Here is a 20362-nt window from a genome sequence, read left to right on the forward strand (position 1 = left end):
TACCTAGAGCCATAGAGCTACCTAGCGCCATAAAGCTACCTGGAGCCATAGAGCTACCTAGCGCCATAAAGCTACCTGGAACCAAAGAGCTACCTAGAGCCAAAGAGCTACCTAGAGCCATAGAGCTACCTAGAGCCATAGAGCTACTTACCACCATAGAGCTACCTAGTGCCAAATAGCTACTTAGTGCCATAGAGCTACCTAGAGCTATATAGCTACTTAGTATCATAGAACTACCTAGAGCCATATAGCTACCTAGAGCCAAAGAGCTACATAGTGCCATAGAACTACCTACAGTCATATAGCTACTTAGCACCATATAGCTACCTAGAGCCAAAGAGCTACTTAGTGCCATATAGCTACCTAGAGCCAAAGAGCAACCTTGAGCCATAGAACTACCTAAAGCCAAACAGCTACCTAGCGCCATATAGCTACTTAGTGCCATAGAGCTACCTATTGCCAAAGAGCTACCCAGAGACATAGAGCTACCTAGCGCCATAAAGCTACCTGGAGCCAAAGAGCTACCTAGCGTCATAAAGCTACCTGGAACCAAAGAGCCACCTAGAGCCAAAGAGCTACCTAGAGCCATAGAGCTACCTAGAGCCATAGAGCTACCTACCACCATAGAGCTACCTAGTGCCAAATAGCTACTTAGTGCCATAGAGCTACCTAGAGCTATATAGCTACTTAGTATCATAGAACTACCTAGAGCCATATAGCTACCTAGAGCCAAAGAGCTACCTAGTGCCATAGAACTACCTAGAGCCATATAGCTACCTAAAACCAAAGAGCTACATAGTGCCATAGAACTACCTAGAGCCATAGAGCTACCTAGCACCATAGAGCTACCTAGTGCCAAATAGCTACCTAGAGCCATATAGCTACTAAGTACCATACAGCCACCTAGTGCCAGATAGCTACCTAGTGCCATATAGCTACTTAGTGCCATAGAGCTACCTATTGCCAAAGAGCACCCAGAGCCATAGAGATACCTAGCGCCATAAAGCTACCTAGAGCCAAAGAGCTACCTAGCGCCACAGAGCTACCCAGAGACATAGAGCTACCGAGTGCCATAGAGCTACCCAGAGCCAAAGAGCTACCTAGAGCCATAGAGCTACTTAGTACCATAGAGCTATCTAGTGCTAAAAAGCTACCTAGTGTCGTATAGCTACCAAGTGCCATAGAGCTACCTACTGCCATATACCTACCAAGTGCTTTATAGACTCCCTTCAATTTCATCACAAATATAATATTAAATTTATGGTGCAGAAAATTCATGTATATTTATCCAAAGACCACCAATAAATCCAAAATAGAAGAACCTGTGACAATGTAAACTCATCTGGGCAGGGTCCTCCCCTCCTCCTCTGTGTCACTGTCTGTATCTGTCTGTCTTTTAAAACCCGGTTAATGTACAGCGCTGCGTAATATGTTGGTGGCCAGGACAACATCTGCATGGAGTTTGCAGGTTCTCCCCGTGTTTGTGTGGGTTTCCTCCCACATTCCACAAACATCCAGTTAGATTAATTGGCTTCCCCCCAAAATTTACCTTAGACTGTATTAAAGACATATATGACTATGGTAGGGACATTAGATTGTAAGCTCCTTTGAGAGACAGCTAGTGCTATATAAATACTGTGTAATAATAGTAATAATCCCCAAGCAATTTTCAATGGTTTTGATGGTTTCCTGGCTGTCTTGGTTTGTGACTGTTATGGTTCATGTGTTTACGCCATGTTTTCCTGTGTTTTGATGGAGCGTGTGTTTGGACGCAGGTCAGCAATATTCATGTACTTTTATTGAGCAATACATAGCTGCTTTATATTATGTTATGTTTATTTGGATGCAGTATGCATTATTATGTTACAGTTTATTAGGATTCAAAACACGTCCAACGCTGCATTTCCATTCAAGTCAGCTACATGCATTCAGATAGAACTAAAATCCCTGTCCTTAGCAAGAAATAGCATGCAAAGAAAGATGTCTGACAAATAATCCAGGTCAGACTTTGCTGAGCCTCACAGGTCCTTATACAAGAAGAACAATGAGCATCTTCAGAATGGTATTGGTAATGGAAGCGTCCATGTGTCTCTCTGGTACATTTTGCAGTACAAAGCTGGCTATTGGGGACCCTTTGCCTTGGCTTTGTCAGTTACCTTTTGAATTTTTTCTTCTCTCGTTTAATTGATTTCATCAGATTATTTAGTATCTGCCTTGGACACAGATGGAATATTTATAATAAAAACTCCATTTACCATCTAAAACATTATCTATCCCGGACTTCACATACACCGAGCCACCACCGGTGTGGGTATAGAAGTAACCTCAGCGATAGTAAACAGCCGAATATCCGTTGTCTGAGGAGCCTTCTGGGAGGCAGCCTAATGATTTTGCCAGCAGTAGAAGTGACAGAAAGAGCCAAGCTTGTGAAAATATCTTCAGACTTGTACTGTGTTCTCAGAATGCACAACGGTGCCAACGTGAGGGTGTCCCAGCCAGACAGAGGTGGTCCGCTAGGAAATCACAGTAGTAATGGGCTGTTTATACACCTTGGTAGTAAAGACGGATAAAGAGTCCACTTCATGCATAACTTCTGGCACAATCTGTCTGTTTGGGTTATAAAAAGAGGCCTTGAAGTAGATTCAGACCCAGTCACTAATATTTTATATCAATGTAACATGGTAAGGCCATTTTAATATTTATAAATCTTTCATTTACAAAATTAAATTTGTACCATTAAGATCTCCTAAGCAATTTCCTGTTATAGGGTGACAACATGCGGTCTCTTTTTCCCAATGTGTTGTCAACTTATCACATATATCACATTGCACATGACAAATATATAAGACATAATGCTTTAGCAAACTGACTTGACATCCAGAATAGCGCAAGGCAGATTGAAATCCTAAATGGATAAACATTTTTTTTGCTGCAATATATCCCAGACAAGTACCACCTGCAAGGGTTAATATGCAAAGGGTCACAACTAGGAAATAGGAACATACTGTTGTCACCTAATTACAGGAAAAGCCTGAACAAGGAGCTTTGTGGCAGGATCTTCTTTTAATAAAAAGTTACAGACCCAGAAAGGTTGTAAACAAAATAATGACATGAACAGGTTGAAGCTTATATGAGATTTTAGTAATTGGGTTTATTGGGTTGGCTCTCAGTTTTGCAGCATTTGTAAGCAGAACTGATCTGTGCCACCCAGGCCGGTGAGGGTTAATTCGAGGATGAAGGCGAGCAAGCAGATCCTGTAAATCTCACTTGGCCGCCTGCAGGTGCAGCTTTTGTCTCTCACATAATGGGCCCCTGATCTCAAGTACCAGCACACTGCGGCTCTCTCCAGGCGTCTTTACTACCTGGCTGTGTAGAAGCCCCACTGTGTGAATCAAGGTGCATTAGCAACACAAAGGCCTGTCATCTAGCACATTTTCTAGGCTTGGCTTTGATGGCGGCTATAAAGAGGTCCCTTCAGCTCAGTCAAATTAAGCCTAAAAACCTGCACGTGTCACACAGCCGCTTGCTTTGTTTCCTAACTCTACTCAGTCTCCCCCTGACCCACCCCGGTCCTGGTGCATTTATTTCCATTCCTCTCTGTGCAGCAAATGACTGACAGGTGCTCCTCAGCTTTGTTCGAAAGGATGCTATATATATAAAATGAATTATTAAAGAGGAATTACAATACAACCTATTAACCACAAACGGAGGAATAATGTGAGAATTAAAGAGGAGAAGGGAAATGATAGACAAATGGAAAGTCATTACCATACCCTCATTGCCTGGTCACATGATTCCTGGCACACCTATGTTTTGTGAAATGATGGTAAAGTAGAAATACAGAACATGTGATCATACAACACCATGACATGCGGAACATGTGATGAGCATGAGACATAAAATGCTTTTAATCTAAACGTTTTTTGTTGCCGTTTCCACTGCTCTGTTCACTATAATCAGTGTTCACTAGTTCAGCAATTGTGCAGAGATATAAGAAAACATTTTCACTGGAATACACACAGACTAAAAGTTACCCTGGTAGCTGCTCTCTTTGCTCCTCCAATGACCTACTAATGACTTCCTCACTCATAACCTCATCACACGCATGGCTCCAAGACTTTTCTAGAGCTTCCCTGACTCTCTGGAATGGTCTCCTCGTCCTATTCAGAACCCAACGCTTCACCCTCACCTACCCGTCTTTTGTCTCCTAAACCGTCACCACTCACCCACCACTCCATATCCTATTGTGTGATACTTCCCCCACCTCCTAGATTGTAAGCTCTTCTGGGCAGGGTCCTCCCCTCCTCCTGTGTTACTGTCTGTATCTGTCTGTCATTTTCAACCCCTATTTAAAGTACAGCGCTGCCTAATATGTTGGCGCTATGTAAATCCTGTTTATTAATAATAAAAGTTATCAAAAAAGAGAAGTTCATTGTTAGAGTTAACAACTTTCATAACAGCTGGTAGTTTTGTTCTGCAAACAATGTCCCTGATATCACCCACTCCCCCCATCCTCCCGATTCTGTGCTACCTGAAATGTTGACTCAGCAAATGCAATGGACATGTTCCTCATCCTGCCACATACAGGGGCACTGGTAAAGAAATGCTGGATTTGGCTGCCCTCTGCAGCGTTGTTATACCAGAGCCTGCTGCAGTTCACACAAGCCGACCGAGGCCGGGGTAACACAGACGCCCTGTATGTGTAGGAGCGGTAGGAAAAGGTGAGGTCATTCTGTAGTAATGGTACGTGTTATTTTTACCCTGGAAATGACTCTCGGCACCAGAGTTAGCATTCCGTAGGCCGCTGTTTGCACTGTACCTGTTCTATCAATATCTTGAGGTTTGGCAGGCCAGGTTATGAGTGGGTGGAAGCACCACTTTTGGTTGCTTACATTCTTGCCTGCATATGCCAGCTAAATAACAGATTTCACGGCCCAGTGACTCAACCAAAAGAACCTAGGCGTGCTAAATGTTTGGATAGAGGCTTATTTTCATCAAGGAAACCTTCAATTATACACTTTGCTTTGAAAGGTTTAATCATGGTCTGTAAACTCGGCTTCTGGTTCTAGTTTTACTATGAGGTCTCAGCAGAGAGAGATCAGAATGTACAACGCAATTCACAGGGCTAATGAAAGGTGTAAATGTGTGGGGGGGGGGCTCTACATTTCATGCAATGTCCGACATAGGGAACAACGTTCTAAAAAAAACTGTAGTTATCAGCATTAGCCAAACTTTTTTCAAATTTAAAAAACATTTTCCAAAAAGTTTACTAATATTACAAGACACTTGCTGTGCAAAAACAGGATATAAAAATCTGTGAGATCAGATCAGTTATCGGCGGCCTATTCCATGGCAAGCCAACATTATATACGGACCATAGTTCTAGGACTAATTCAAAGTATATGATGCTTTATAGAGCACATTGAGGATCGGATTCCCGCTGTCCCTGTACAGGTCAGGTCAGAATTATATTACATAGCCAACAGTGCATGGACCCTCCTCCGAATGATGGGGTTAAGGTGTCCCCAGTGAACGGTCCTGGTAATCCTCCATCATACATTGTAGACAATTGGGCTCTTCCAGCCTTGCAATCACAGTTTGGTACAGACTCTTTTCTGTTCCCCCCATGACTGTCCCCCGGGGTACAAAGCCAGCTCCATGAAGACATGGGGTCACCAGTTTGGTGAGGAGAGGAGGAACTCGAGTGTCCTGCACAGAGCTCTGACCTCAACCTATTGAATGCCTTTGGAGGAAATTGGAATGGTGAGCCAGGTCTTCTCATCCAACATCAGTACCTTACATCACCAATGGGTGGCAAATGCCCACTATCAGTACCTTACCTGACCAGTGGGGCAAATCCCCACCATCAGTACCTGACCTGACCAATAGGGGGCAAATCCCCACTATCAGTACCTGACTTCACAAATGGGGGCAGATCTCTGGCATCAGTACCTGACCTCACCAATGGGGGGCAAATCCCCACCATCAGTACCTGACCTCACCAATGGGGGGCAAATCCCCATCATCAGTACCTGACCTCACCAATAGGGGCAAATCCCCACCGTCAGTACCTGACCTCACCAATAGGGGGCAAATCCCCATCATCAGTACCAGACTCACCAATAGGGAGAAATCCCCACCATCAGTACCTGACCTTACAAATGGGCACAGAGACCAACAGATGCCCCCCCAAAACCTTGTAGAACGCCTTTCTAAATATTTGGAGAATATTATAGGGGGACAACTCCGATTTAATGGCCATAGGGAAAGAAGGGGCAATATGTGAGGAATTCAAGTGTCCTACACAGAGCTCCAACATCATCCCTATTAAACACTATTGGGGTGAATTGGAATGATAACTGACTTAAAAAAATATAAAACCTGCTCAGCTAAAGTCATGGTCACGTGACGCTTTGGCCCCAATTCTTCTCTTCGCTGCATTATGGGTTCCTTGAGCAATTTGTACCTCTCAGGTCAGTGTAAGTGACCCCAATGATCATTTGGCTATCTGTAAGGGTGACATTCTTCCCAATGGCCAGCAATGTAAGAGGAAATCTTCCCACTGACCACCATACTAATGTACGGTTATCTGTGGACATTATAATTATAGAAGGGGGGCCCTGAAGACCTGAAAGTTATTTCAAGGGTTCCCTGTGATAAAAAGGTTGAAAATGCCAGGGGTATATTGTCACCGGCTCACAAGGATTCCCTGTATTCAGATTTCGTCCTTCCAATCTCTGGCCGTGTTCCAGTTATCAGTGGGGGGGTCCCTGAAGGCCTGAAAGTTATTTAAAGGTTCCCCCATGTTAAGAAAGTTGAGAAACCCTGACCTAACCTGTAGACTTTGGTGAGTTTTGCTTTCTATACAAAATATCCAGAATGGGTTAGATAAGGATGAGAGGTAGGAGATACTTTAAAAAACATAAGATTTGGGTTAAGTACACAATGAGCAGAACAAACCAAATGTCACTTAGGGTTTATATCCACTTTTAAGTAGATGCTTCTCTAGAAGCAGAGAATATAACTGGGTATTAAATATTTATAGTAATGATAACAGAGACTGCTGATCCAGGAAACATCCGATGTGGAATCAGGAAGGAATTGTTTTCCCCTGTTGGAGCAAATTGTACCCGGGGTTTTTTGCCCTATTCTGGATCAACTGTCCATAAGGTTTTATATCTGGGATATGTTTATTTCCCTAATGGTTGGACTTGATGGACTTATGTCTTTTGTAACAAGACGAACTGTTCCCCATAATATTATTATCCCAGTGCTTGGCCCAATCTTGCTCATGCATAGACCGGCATCTTTAATATTCCCACCGTGCAATCCTAATTCCATGCATTATGGTGTGTCGGTGTTTCTCTTCTGCTCTCTACATTTTGTAACACGGCAGCAATATTCTCAATGTACATGTGACAGGAATCAGAGTATTCCTGATAAAATAACATATAATCTGATGTTATACAGCTGTGTCGGCCATGTGCAGGTCATGGTAATGGTAAATATAACCAAGGAACAAATTCATGTTGAAAAGTTCCCAACCCCCAGCGGATTTTCTCTACATGGATTCTGTCCTTTACCTGTCCAGTCCGTGACTTCAACTTACACAAACCGGTAAAAGTTCACTTTTTTCATTCTCATTTTTTTTATTTGTTTTCTTTTGAAATTCCACTGCTAATGTTTTGTCTGATTTCTCTCTCTGACCCACCTCAGCGGCTGGCCACTGTGTTTTTTCACGGGAAGTTGGAAACAAAGACCGGTTGTGTTAAAGTTGGGGGGGAGGCAGGAAACTGAACTCACAAGGGAGCCTCCCAACTCTGCCTGTCCCAGAGTCGGACTCCAACATGTGGAATTAAACCTGACAGGCTGTCTGGGACACGTTCTAAGTAACCATTATCTATCCCTTTCTTCCAGTGAAAGGACCACGATTTTATTAAGCCTACAAAAAACTTAAAGGCCATTCGCTTTTCTTTTCTGCTCTAAAAACAACTTGGAAGGGCTTTTTCAGGGCCACAGGAGATTTTTTTTTCTATTTGAAATTTTGAGGTATTTGAGTCTTTCTCCTTTTCCACAAACCTTTTCCTAGCAGCTTCGGCGCCGTCGTATATCCTTGCTTTAAGAATTACAGCTGTGAGTGAAAAATCGTACGCAAAGCTGGACCTAATGCCATGAGCTTCAACCTATTTATATCAGGAGGATCTTGGCACCTTAGAGAGGCCTGTATGTTACATATTCTGTACATCTCCGCAATGCATTATTATTAATGTTATTACACAGTATATATATAGCACTGACATTACGCAGTGCTGTACAAAGTCCATAGTCATGTGACTAGCTGTCCCTCAAAGGAGCTCACAATCTAATGTCCCTACCATAGCCATATGTCATTATCAGTCCAATTAGTCTAAGGAAGCCAGGTAACCTAACTGCATGTTTTTGGAATGTGGGAGGAAACCCACACAAACACAGGGAGAACCTACAAACTCCATGCAGATAGTGTCCTGGCCAAGATTACAACCTGAGACCAAGCGCTACAAAGGCCGGAGTGCTAACCACTGAGCCACCCCATGCACATTTCCCCATCTTTTTGTTTTAACAAAATTGCAGAAAATCAAACCTGATCATCTGCCAGAAATCCAGGTATCTCGTTTTAGCCGCCAACTGAAATCCCAAACTTGTTGTCATCCCAGCCCAGAGCCATTTATGTTGTCTTCAGCAAACAATTTTTATTATTTACTGGTTTCAGAAAACAATAGAATTTGGTTATCATGTAGCACAGCATGCATTTTAAAATCATATTGCTGAAGATTTGATTTTAGTTCCTTATCCTGTTTCTTGCTAATGATGGCTGAAGTTGGTGTCACCGTACCTCGGTATGAATTTGCTTTATGAAATAATGAAAACAAAGAATGAAATTAGAAATATCTGCAAAATCTGGATATTGATATTATTATTAATATTATTAATAATAATAATAAGAATAAACAGGTTTTATATAGCACCAACATATTACACAGCGCTGTACATAAAATAGGGGTTGCAAATGACAGACAGTTACAGACAGTGACACAGGGGGAGAAGAGGACCTTGCCCTCAAGAGCTTACAGTCTAGGCTATGAATCCAAAAACCTGATTGGGGTCATTCAGAAACATAACAGAAGCTTTTTAAATACTCAACAATGTCTACTATATACAAGTCTGGTTCTGTAAGGGTTACTCCGCCTGTATACCTTCTGGTACAGCAATACTTACAAATTATAGCAAAGCACGGCTGAGGAGTGAGAGGGCATTTTCCCTTTATTTATTATACAATTGCTTGCTCTAACATATGGAAACTGTTCTGCGAGAGCCAGTTGTAAAGTACAGAGGGTCTATTCATCTCCCCCTTACTAAAATATATTCTAACGTTAGCAGAACGGTGGCTCTAGAGGGATCAGTTGCTTGCCAGCAGTAAGAAGCGTGCCCAGCGAAGGTACTTGGGTGGCCTAGTGACGTATGTACAAATTGGCCCAAAACATGATGAATTGTTAGCAGGAACATATAGTGGAAGAAAACACAGAAACATTTAGAGCTGCCATTTATCTGGGATGTAACGCAAAGTCAGTACTCTTATCCAGGATTAAATAAGATTCTGGGCCGATTCCAACCAATACTAATATTTCAGAACTGGGTGGATGATTGCACCGAGTAATTGCTGCTAAATGAAAAGTTTGCACTAAGCATGGCAAGCCGGTACGCACGTATCGTGTTAAAAATGTTTTCTCAATAATTTAAAGTCTGAATCTTAAAATGCTGCAATGATCACTCCACATAAAGCTGATGTCAGCTTTTCATATCACCTAAACGTTTCTTACAAGGGCAGCAGTGGTGAGGCCTTGGTGCTTGTGTCCCTTGGTTTGCATGCTCCCTGTGGCTATAAAGGGGATGCTGCCCTGCCTGCACGTTATGACAAATGCAGCTTTATCATTGGAAACATCCATGGAAATCAGATGGGTGGCTTGAACCATTCTGGAGAGATTTGGCTGCAGGAGCCTTTGAGTGCTTAAGGAACTTTGCAAGTAACTCATATCTGCAGCTGAAATATTGGATCTGATTTATTTAAACTCTCCAAAGCTGCTGAGGATACACCTTCATCAGTGAAGCTGAGTGATCCAGCAAACCTGGAAATGATCTGGTCTAGGATTGAAAACATTTGCTAACAAATAAATTAGAAGACATTCATTCCAGGTTTGCTGGATCACCCAGCTTCACTGATAAAAGTGTAACCTCTCCAGCCTCAGAGAGCTTTAATAAATCAGGCCAAATATTTTTTTAAGCAGACAAACTCTTTATTAATCAAGGTAAAACTTATAGGGGCTTAAAAATGATTTTGTTTTATTGGCTGAGGTTTAATGAGGTTCTAAGCAATCCAAATCACTAGCAGCACATGCTAATACCAGCAGAATGATGGCCAACTCTTTGTGCTTTATATACAGCTGGGATTTATGAAGCCGGAGTTGTGTGGAGCAGTATATACATCAAGCCATTGTCCAAGTCATTCTATCATTTATAGTGAAGATTTTTACAAAGCCAACCGAGGCATCATGTAACTCTCTGAACAATACTGACATGTTCACATTGCACAGGAGTCCATATAATAGGCAACTTTTCAGCCAAATCAGGGCCAATCCTCCAAGCTTTGCACCCTGGGAGCCCGGCCTGATGGAGTTCTGGATTTTGAGGAAGCCAAGCCATGAGTGTAGAAAATGTAATGTTTCCGGGGAGACAGAAAATTGTAAATTTGTGCAGTGTAGCCGCACGTTCCTCTCCGCCGTGCAGACGCTGGGATCTGAGTTTGGCTGGCCGCCCTAGTTGTGTCAGGCTGAAAACGTTCTTTTTTCTTACAACAATCTCTATTTACGTGGGTGGTGTCTGAGCCTCTGGCATTGCATCTCCAGAATACTCCAGCGATCGCTGACTTTGTTAACCCGCTAATTCCAGAGGTAAAAAAAAAATCTATATTTTTCCAAGCCTAACAAATAGTAATTGAAGGATTCCTGGCTATGATAGGAGATGAAGCAGCTGGTTGTGTTACTATCAAAGCCATGGACAATTATTATAAAACTAAAGAGAGAGTCAACCTGCGACTTAATTGTAGAGACAGAAAATGTGTGAGGAAGATCTTAGTTATGCATTTGAAGATGAAAAGCTTAGGGTTATATTAAGCAAATCAAATAAATTCTTTATTATTAATATTATTATTAAACAGGATTTCTATAGCGCTAACATATTATGCAGCGCTGTACAAATAAATAGGGGTTACAAATTACAGATACAGTGACACAGGAGGAGGAGAGGACCCTGCCCCGAAGAGCTTACAATCTAGGAGGTGGGGGAAGTATCACACAATAGGAGGGGATATGGAATGGTGGGTGAGGGTTTAGGAGACAGAAGAAGATGGGTAGGTGAGGATGAAGCTTTGGCTTTTGAGGGTTCTTTTAAAGGAGCAGAAAGTAGGAGCAAGCCATATGGAACCTCAAATACAGCACATAGTTTGGCTGAACTGATCATTGTTCCCTCTCATTATTACCGTCACACATTTTTTATATTAAGTATTTTTGAACTTGAATATATTTGGTGTAAACTGATTTCCCTCCTCATTGGTTTATAAATGGTCAGCATTATGCATCTTGCCAAAATAAACAAAGTTCAGTATAAAACCTAAACAGTGATGTAACTATAGCTATAGCAGCCCACACAGGCTACTATGGGGCCCTAGGGTGGGAGGGGGCCACACTCAGGTGCTGTCTCTATTGCAGAAAAGTTGACCAGATTCACACAAGCTATGGGATCGTAATTCTGCAAACTACAGCTCTACACACCCCCCCCCCCCCCCCCCCCCCCCCCCTGAATTTTTGGTTATCTTGGCTGGGAGTTTATTATTAACCCTGTATTGCCAACACTCAACAAAATATTCATATAACTGAAAATCCCAGAATGTCTCAAGCTAAAAAAAAAAATGATTTAAAGTTTACAATGGCTAGATCACATGTGTGGTTGTGAAGATGATGATTGACTAGTAGTGTATACGCTATGGAAGCAGCATTTGGGATATAAAAGATTCACCATTATGGTTGACGAGCAACTGCCCATCAAAGCCACCTCTGAACATTCATTGGAGTGAATATGTGAACAGTTCTCCTGTTGCCTGTCCCTGATTTTGATATTCTTTATATTAGGATCAATTACAATATTGTTGCTATTGCCAGGTTTTATGGGGAGGTCTCCGGTGATGGGGGAGGGAATCAATATTTTGCTAATGAGCATGACGAATTTGTCCTAAAACACACTAAACCTAAACACAGAATATTTGTTTTCCAACAGAACCCTCATATGACGCTGTGCGGAGATCGGGCTGGGGAAATAATGTGAACTCGTCTGTTACAAAAAGTAAGTCACCCTTTTCCTATGAAATCATTTTTGGGGATAATGCAAACAACAGATTAAGATTTTATCCAGCACCAAATAAAAAAGAAAAACTTTTTTCTTTAATTTCGGATGTTTTTAACTATATTTGTGGCCCCTCGTGAAGTTTTATGCTACTTCCTGTCCTGTCTGACACCTGTCACCTGGACCGAAAATCAGGGCTTATTGAAAACAGGAACAGCAATAAAACCCGAAAACCCGAAAGAAGTTCTAATGCAACTTTATTTTCATTTCTGTCTGTGAGCTTACTCAAGGTGAGTTTGGGAGATTTAAGCTCAGAGAAATCTATTGAAGTCGATAAACGGGGGTGAAAGTGCATTTCAGCATTGTTGGCTTTAAATGTTTGATGGTTACAGAAGGTCTTTCCTAAACCTATTGTACAAAGACAGCTGCTTGCTAACCTGTGATATATTGAATAAAAATAATACCAAAAAAAAAAAAAAAATGTAAGTATCCTAAGGCAAAAACCTGAAACAGAACGGGTAGGGAAATACAACACTTTGGGTTGTCTCATAACAAGAATGAGGGGGAATCCTCTAATGGAGACATTGGGTCTATTTAATTAAAGCTCTCCAAGGCTGGAGAGGATACACTTTCATCAATGAAGCATGGTGATCCAACAAACCTGGAGTAAAGCTTTAATAAATCAAGCAAACCTGGAATGGATCTGGTCTAGGATTGAAAACATTTGTTAGCAAATAGCAATTTAAGAAATCTATTCCAGGTTTGCTGGATCACCCAGCTTTACTAATAAAAATGTATCCTCTCCAGCCTTAGAGAGCTCTAATAAATCAGGCCCATATGGAGTCCCTTCTACCATAAATACCGACCTTTTTCTACATTTCAGATGTTGTTCCACTTTAAACCACCCAACAGTTTGTTGCAGAATCCAATATAACTGCAACCAACCCAAACCCAACATTCAGGGGTATCTGTGAAAGCCTCTTCAGCTACTCCAGGTACTTTCTCTTTCCAGGAGGTTTAAGGAAAGGACAAATGTACCCAGTAAGGACCATAAATAAATATCCCAGGATACAGAAAGTATCCTCCTGGAGGAAATGAGTCCTCAGTGGCACGGATCTGTCAGTCCGGTTATCAATAAATCATGGGGAAGCGGTGAGGATGCGGGGTCACTGCACAGCTTCAGTCACCGGAGCATAGGGGACAGCAGGGTGTCATTGCCCTTTCCTCAATAAACCTTCACCTTTATATCCTGGTCACTAAAATAGACCTCATCATATACTGCAGAATATAAATTATATAACAAAGTGTCAGAGGAAAAGAAAGGCTTGTTTATGCAAACTTATAATAGTAAAACAAAACAATTTTTATTTTCAATAAAGTTAAAACAAAGCAAAAACATTTACATAGCGGGCTTATTTAAATACACCGTAAAGCTGGGATGAAGCAACAATATTTACGCGCCACAATCTCAAAGAAGTGAGTAAATGTCTTGTTACCCGACGCGTTTCACACATTGGCTTCACCAGGGGATATAGATATTCACAATGGTGTTATGAAGTGACCAAAAAAAAGAAGGAACCCTAAAATCATCTAAAATACAGATCATCTAAAATAAAGTGCATCGTACCCCCTGACAACAGTCAGCTCTGTTACAACTCCAACTTCAAGGGATTAGAAAATTTCTTTTCTCTTTCACTTTTTTTTTTGGTCACTTCATAACACCAATGTGAGCCTCTATATCCCCTGATGAAGCCAAACGCGTCGGGAAACAATACTCACTTCTTTGAGATTGTGACCTGTATATATTGTTGCTTCATCCCGGATTTACAGTGTATTTAAATAAGCCCGCTATGTATATGTTCTTGCTTTGTTTTAACTTTATTGAAAATAAAAATTGTTTTATTTTACTATTTTAGGTTTGCATAAACAAGCCTTTCTTTTCTCCTCACTCTTAGTTATATGGTTTTACTCTAAGGCTTGGCAACTATCTCTCAATATCTGGCTTCACTTTGGAGTCCTTATTTCCTATTCTAGAACAGAATATATATTATATCAACACAACCCTAAATAAACCTGAACCTCTAAAACAAAACAAAACATGATAAATAAAAAAAATGATTCCCATGAGTGAAGGTTTGGTTTTACTAAAAGGGGGGCAACCCCATAATAATGACCCGGGGGGGGGGGGGGTTGCAGGGGGTCATCAACGCTACTTTACATTAATAGAACGGAAGATCCAGCAAAATTATAAAGTGAGATGCTCAGGCCGGGTCCTCTCCTCCTCCTGTATCACCTGCATAATATGTTGGCGCTATATAAATTCTGTTTATTAATATTAATAATAAAAAAAAAATAATAATAATAATAATAATAATAATAATGGTCAGCTGTCCACAGGCTTCTTTGCTGGGTTTAGGTTATGACTGACTTTTATCCTATGATTGTCGCCAGCTTTGTTTAATGTAATGATGTGTTCCGTGTCTTCCAGGTCCTCCTATTGGGGGAACACAAAATGTGAATAAGAATGCAGAACAGCAACGCCCACAGCCAGGTACTACGCAATATATCAATAGGCAATATTGGGAGAAAGCATCAGAGATCAATGTGTTGTTATTTATCTATTTATATATTATATATGTTATTTATGTATATACGGTTCTATTGAGATCTCTCTGCTTGACACTGCACAGAAAACTCTCTGATTGGAGGAGATGTGGGGTCACATGACTTTATCAAGTTATGTAACTGGACAGTCTTATTCCTGGCTGTTGTAAAATTTCTTAGAATGAATAGTTTGGTTCTTTGGGAAGTCATCCTCATGTATATAGCTCAGCACTATGTGTATGGCGTCATCACTGCTTTATGGGCAGATTGGGATTTCACGTTTCTCAACACCACAAGTCAGGTTATAGTTGCCAGCAGGTTAGATATGACTATTTGTGCATCTGGTCATTGTGGGGAAAGTTTCTTTTATACCATTTTATAAATGTTACTTTTAAAAAAATGCAGCAGGGAGAAACAATCACTGCATCTGGTTGTTATATCAATATATCAGTATGTTGCAATGTAATGGAATATTTACATTTTGTTTATGTGTAATGTACACAACTAACCAACAGAAAACTAAAAACAGAAAACTTGTGCAAAAACAAATCTGACAAAATTTGCTCGGCCCAGATCCCCCCGCACATCTAAATTTATTTTCCCTGTAGGTACAGATACAGCAGAGCTGTAAGATGTATGTTTCCATTTTTGTCATATTCTAGGTTGTACAGTAAAAATGAACCAATCTATAGAATTTATTATAGAGGGAACATGTTAAAAGTTCTATTACATTTGCAAGGATGAATTGTGTGCTATAATTGTCTGTGTGCCACTAAGGCGTGGTGTGTGCGGTGAATGCACAATAAATGGGAGACAGTTGCAGAGGCCACAATGCAGAACATACTTTTTACATGAACTGTTTTTCTTTTCAGACCCCTACCAAATACTGGGCCCCACAAGCAGCAGGCTAGCAAATCCAGGTGAGCAACAAAATAGTAAAACACCAAGCACCCTCTGTATTCCTTATGTAAAGATGTATTGGCACTGTCCCTACAGATTTCTTTAATTTTATTACTAAAATGTGCAATGAATTGTTTGTCAATGTAACTTTGTAACATTTGGGAATTCAGCATTGAAAGCAATGACTCCTCATATAGAGGAAAGTACAGCATTCCCTGGGCAGACACTGCCACCTTGTGGATGTAATTGTTTATGCAGACACTCTAAGAAACTCTTTTCTGTATGTGCAAACTAAACTGCTCACAAAAAGTGCCAAAACACAGTAACACCAAGTCATCTAAACTTCTGGGACATTATTCTGTTCAGTTAGGAATTTTAAGTAATTGTGAATCAATTTCACTGGCTTAGGTGCAACAATAGGTGAGCAGGAGGGGCACAACAAGCCAACCCTAAAATAGAGAATAGTTTTTATCACACTAGTTCTCTTTCCTTATTCTTCCTGACTGATTTTGTATTAGTCTTGCATTTTGCATGTACCCTTGTCACTTCTGGAACTGTACAGTTGCATGAGGTGGAGCAGCCAACCCAGGCATGTCAAATCCTCCAGGATGGCACATTCATACGTGTCATCATATGAAGGTTTGCTATGTCCCCCAGGACTAAAGAATGCAGAGGAAATACACAGGCTGGAACAAATCTGTAGAAGAGCAATAACCCAGCAACTGCGTCTTTGTAAGAGGAGGAACAGGAGGAGCATTGCCATACAAAGTGACCTCCAACAGATTGTGTGCCAATCTCTGATCAAACGGTCAGACTCCATAGGAGTGGCATGTGGGCCCGTCATCCTGTAGTGCCATCGCTGCTCACAGTCTGGCACCATGCAAATCGATTGGCTTAGCCAGGGAACACCGAGATTGGCAGGTTCACTATTGTCAACCTGTTCTCTACACAGAGGAGAGCAGATTCACCCTGAACATATGACAGACAAAATGGTGAATAATATGCTGATTGCTATATGCTAATATGCTATGATATTCCCACCAGGGATGGTGGGAATATCATAGGAGGGCTGGACAGAGTACCCGAATGAAATCCTCAGACTCATTGCTGACCTTACCCTGGGGCATTGCTCCCGGTGCAGGACATTGCCCGGCCTCATGAGGGCAGAGTATGTAGGCTTTGGGTGACAAAGGGATTGATGTCATTGTCTGGCTGTACATTCCCCAGACCTGAATCCAATAGAGACATCCCGGGCATTATGTATCGGTGCCACAGACCGTCCAGGGGCTCACTGATACCCTGATCCAGGTCTGGGAGGAGAGCCCCCGGGGCACCATCCGCCATCTCACCAGAAGCATGCCCAGGCATTGCCATACAGACACATGGGGGCCACACACAGCACTGAGCCACAGTTAGAGATATTGGGATTAAATTCACACAAGATTTTGGAATCCAGCCCTCATTGGGTGAATGATTTTGGTTTTTATTAACTGTTCTCACTCTACACTTACATTTTGTTCTCAGCGAATGTATATCAAAAAAATTTTCAATTTATTTCAATCATCGAAAATTGGTATATGATGTGTTCCTCTAATCTTTTTGAGCAGTGTACATTGTTACCATTTTAAATAAACACAAACATTTGCCCCATGTATACGTGTGCAAGCACTAAGCAGGTCAATCTAATGGTCTCAGGAGGAAGCAGTGAAAAGCTCAGTTCACAACTATTTGCATTTTACATTTTTACAGCTTTTCAGTAACATTTAACCTAAAATTCATTTCTGTCATATTGTAATTTAATGATCATCGTGCTAAATGTACGTAAGTTGCACAGGAAGCAGGAAAACCACAGAACCAAATATGTGAACGTGTAGGTGTGCACAGTTCGGGCAATGTAAGCTGTTGTACTGAGAAAGACAAACTAGAAAGCAAGTTGTTGTGAAATGTTGGGGTGTAATCTCATATTCCAAGTATGACGAAGTATGAAAATGTCACCCCAACACAGACTGGGTGCCAGCAGACCCAGACCACAACAGGTTCTGGAAATACATTGTGCATTGATTTGCATTGTACATAGCTGTACAGGTGGTGTCAGGGTTTTTTAGAATACTTTTACATTTTGAACTTTGAATTTAAATTTCTTTTGTAGGGGACATTTTCTTCTGATTCTGTAATGTACAATTCATCTTTCTCTGTGGCCCCTGTATACATCTTTACAGTAATATTATGTTAAATTCCTAACAAATTATTTCAGATAAACTGACCTACATTTAAAATATATACAACACAAATTTTACCTTCGATTTAAAAGGCAGTTAGAACTTTTAGTGCTATAGACAATAACAGAAAGTGACTGCCCAGACTGAATACTGAAAGTAATGGCGGGTGGGCAGAAATAACTTCATATTTAAAGAATCTTCATTAATATTTCATTTTTCTTTCCTCCTGCAGGTAGCGGGCAGATCCAGTTGTGGCAATTTCTCCTGGAGTTACTGTCGGACAGTGCTAACGCTAATTGTATCACCTGGGAAGGCACCAACGGGGAGTTCAAAATGACAGACCCTGATGAGGTGGCGCGGAGATGGGGTGAACGAAAAAGCAAACCCAACATGAACTATGACAAGTTAAGCCGGGCACTGAGATACTACTATGATAAAAATATTATGACGAAGGTGCATGGCAAGCGTTATGCCTACAAATTTGACTTTCATGGGATTGCCCAGGCGTTGCAGCCTCATCCCACCGAGACCTCTATGTACAAGTATCCATCAGAGTTCTCATATATGCCGCCTTACCATGCTCACCAACAGAAGGTTAACTTTGTCCCATCACACGCTTCCTCTATGCCGGTAACGTCGTCTGGTTTCTTTGGACCAACTTCACCGTACTGGAGTTCACCAAATGCAAATATCTACCCAAATCCAAACGTTCCTCGGCATCCTAACACCCACGTCCAGCCGCACCTGGGAAGCTTCTATTAGACTTCAGTCAGGTGTTGTAACTCACCTGGTGGCTCTACCCTAAAATACATCTCATAGTGCGGACCAAATCCCCCAATACACCGTGGAGCCCTAAGTGAACAAGCTTGACACCACATCAGTATTGTTCTTCCTCTCTGTTGGAGTGGAAAGTCATCTCTGTGAGCCAGTATTATCTCAAGCTTGCTAGGAATCTGTTTATTGAACCCAAGGATGTGATATGGAAATGTATCCAATACACACAGAATAGACCCAACCAAGAAATTCCTAATATTGGATTTGAATCGTGACATTTGAACTTTTAATATTCTCAGATGCACTGGATTGCACAGCGATAATCTTTAAAGCCGACTGGAATAACAGCAAATAAGGACATTTGTAAGGGCCGTATTACCCACAGCAGTACAATACATTCCAATGGCCACTGCATGCAGTCATTATATTTATTGCAGTTGCTGCAATGAAGGAAGTGCCTTTTATGCTCTCTTGACACAAAGTTTGAATAGTGCCTAAAGGGTTTCTATAGTCTCTTCTCAGCGAGTTTACAAGTTGGATCTATTATTTCAATATTTTCCAGAAAGAAGAGTTTCTGCCTTGCAAAATACAAAAAAAGACACGCTGTGTATTGTGAATGAAGTAGTGCAATATATAGCTGAAACTTTTCTGAAAAATCTCCTGAAAAGAGCAAGACAGAGTAAGAAATTGAAACAAAAAGGTTCTGGCTTTATTCAAAGTGTTCCGGCAAGGGCAGATAATATAATGTGATGTGTCAGTGTTAGAGCCTCCCTACAATATGAGAACGGTTTACAGATCTGCAAGAACTTTATTGTCATCTGTAAAATAACACCCACAACCAAAGTGTAGGGGCCTAAGGTGTAAATTACCAAAGATGGCTGTGTGCAAAGTTACAAGCTCAGTGTTATCTCCGGCCCCTTTTAGTTGGGTGCACCACCCTGCAATTTTCAGCAACCACCCGGGTGTTTTTGGGTGGTTACGGATGAGTTGGGTCACATTACCGGGGCTTCCACCTGTTTACACTTTCTTCCCACCCAATTTCTGGGTTGAGCACTGAAACTGTATAGAGAAAAATGTAAAAAATTCACTGATACAATGATTTTGATTTATCACATTCACATTTAAACCTGCAAAAGCTGGTGGAGACTATCGTTTCCCTTCAATGTAACACACTGTGTCTTATTAGGACCCCTAAACATTAAATACCAATGCATATTACCAGGACCAAACTAGGCAATATCTAAGTTTCAGCAGTGGGGAAACATTCTACATATTATAGATAGATTTAAATAAGATTTATTCACCTCGTGCGCTGCGCATATTCCTTGCAATGCAATCTAAGACACATTGCAATGTAAGATGTTACAATGTTATGTGTGCAATGTAAGACGTTACAATGTTACGGGTGCAATGTAAGACGTTACAATGTTACG

At 41.2% G+C, this 20362-nt stretch overlaps 1 protein-coding gene across 3 annotated transcripts in view; it reads left to right on the plus strand.

Annotated features, from left to right (window-relative positions):
• Positions 1-20356, plus strand: part of FLI1 (Fli-1 proto-oncogene, ETS transcription factor) — a 64151-nt gene extending 43795 nt beyond the window's left edge. For all 3 annotated transcript variants that reach the window (XM_072425513.1, XM_072425511.1, XM_072425512.1), the window contains exons 6-9: positions 12367-12432; positions 14921-14983; positions 15909-15956; positions 18388-20356. In XM_072425513.1, coding sequence (XP_072281614.1) covers positions 12367-12432; positions 14921-14983; positions 15909-15956; positions 18388-18917 — 707 coding nt within the window. In that variant the 3' untranslated portion in view covers positions 18918-20356. The remainder of the gene's footprint in view (positions 1-12366; positions 12433-14920; positions 14984-15908; positions 15957-18387) is intronic.
• The last annotated feature ends 6 nt before the right edge of the window (positions 20357-20362 follow it).

This window comes from Pyxicephalus adspersus, chromosome 11, assembly GCF_032062135.1.
Source record: "Pyxicephalus adspersus chromosome 11, UCB_Pads_2.0, whole genome shotgun sequence".
Taxonomy (NCBI): Eukaryota; Metazoa; Chordata; class Amphibia; order Anura; family Pyxicephalidae; genus Pyxicephalus; species Pyxicephalus adspersus.